Source organism: Eimeria mitis, genomic scaffold, assembly GCF_000499745.2.
Source record: "Eimeria mitis Houghton genomic scaffold, Emh_scaff5011, whole genome shotgun sequence".
Classification (NCBI taxonomy): Eukaryota; Apicomplexa; class Conoidasida; order Eucoccidiorida; family Eimeriidae; genus Eimeria; species Eimeria mitis.
This window is the reverse complement of record NW_013573311.1, coordinates 1-862: the sequence shown is the minus strand read 5'-3', so window position 1 is coordinate 862 and position 862 is coordinate 1. Positions and strand designations below refer to the sequence as shown.

Here is an 862-nt window from a genome sequence, read left to right as displayed (position 1 = left end):
GCTGCTGCTGCTGCTGCTGTTCCTGCTGCTGCTGATGATGATGCTGCTGCTCCTGCTGCTGCTGCTGCTGTTGCTGTTGGATGCAATGAGGGAGGCGGCGGACAGAGCAGCGGTATCGCCTCATCAGAGACAGCAGAAGACCTATTGCTGCTGCTGCTGCTGCTGCTGCTGCTGCTGCTGCTGCTGCTGCAGTGTCTACGCAGCAGCGGTATATTATGCTGCATGAGCTCCGTCATCGTCTGCGCCTGTCTCTTCATATGAAAAGCCGTTAGCGCAGCTCCTGCTGCCTCCAGCTGATACGCATACACCTCGACATCAGTATCTATCACCCCAGACCCTGGGGGGCCCCCTGAGTGTTCTTCCTTTGGGGGGCCCCCCTGGGGGCCTTCCCCTACGGAGCCGCCCTGGGGGGCCTCCCCTGAGGGGCCCCCTGAGGGGCCCCCTGGGGGGCCCCCGTTTGAAGGGGTCTCGCGGGGGGCCCCCTTGGGGGCCCCCGATGAGGTGGCAGTTGTTTCTGCTGCTGTTTGGGTGCTCATAGAGAAGAAAGGTGCAGAAAGAAAGAAGAAGAGGAGCAGGCAGCAGCAGCAGAGGCAAGGGTGATGGGGGGGGGCCCCCCTGTGGTGGTGGTGGGCCCCTGATATATTAAAACAAACTCTCGGGTGTATAGATGTAAATAAATAAAATAAAATAAATAAAATTATACTTTTTTATTTTGTTTCTCTGTTTTTTTTATAGGCCCCAATATATACAAACACAAACCATAACATCGAGGGGGGCCCCCCAGGGGGGCCCCCATACCTTTACCTGCTAGGGTAACACACGACCCTGTTTATACCTATATATATATATATATATATATATA

At 54.9% G+C, this 862-nt stretch overlaps 1 protein-coding gene across 1 annotated transcript in view; it reads right to left on the bottom strand.

Annotated features, from left to right (window-relative positions):
* Positions 1–536, bottom strand: part of EMH_0079190 (uncharacterized protein) — a gene marked incomplete at both ends in the record, with an annotated part of 3,379 nt that extends 2,843 nt beyond the window's left edge. The window contains one exon of the mRNA XM_013500111.1: positions 104–536. Within this exon, the coding sequence (XP_013355565.1) occupies positions 104–536 (433 nt within the window). The remainder of the gene's footprint in view (positions 1–103) is intronic.
* Between the last annotated feature and the right edge of the window lie 326 nt (positions 537–862).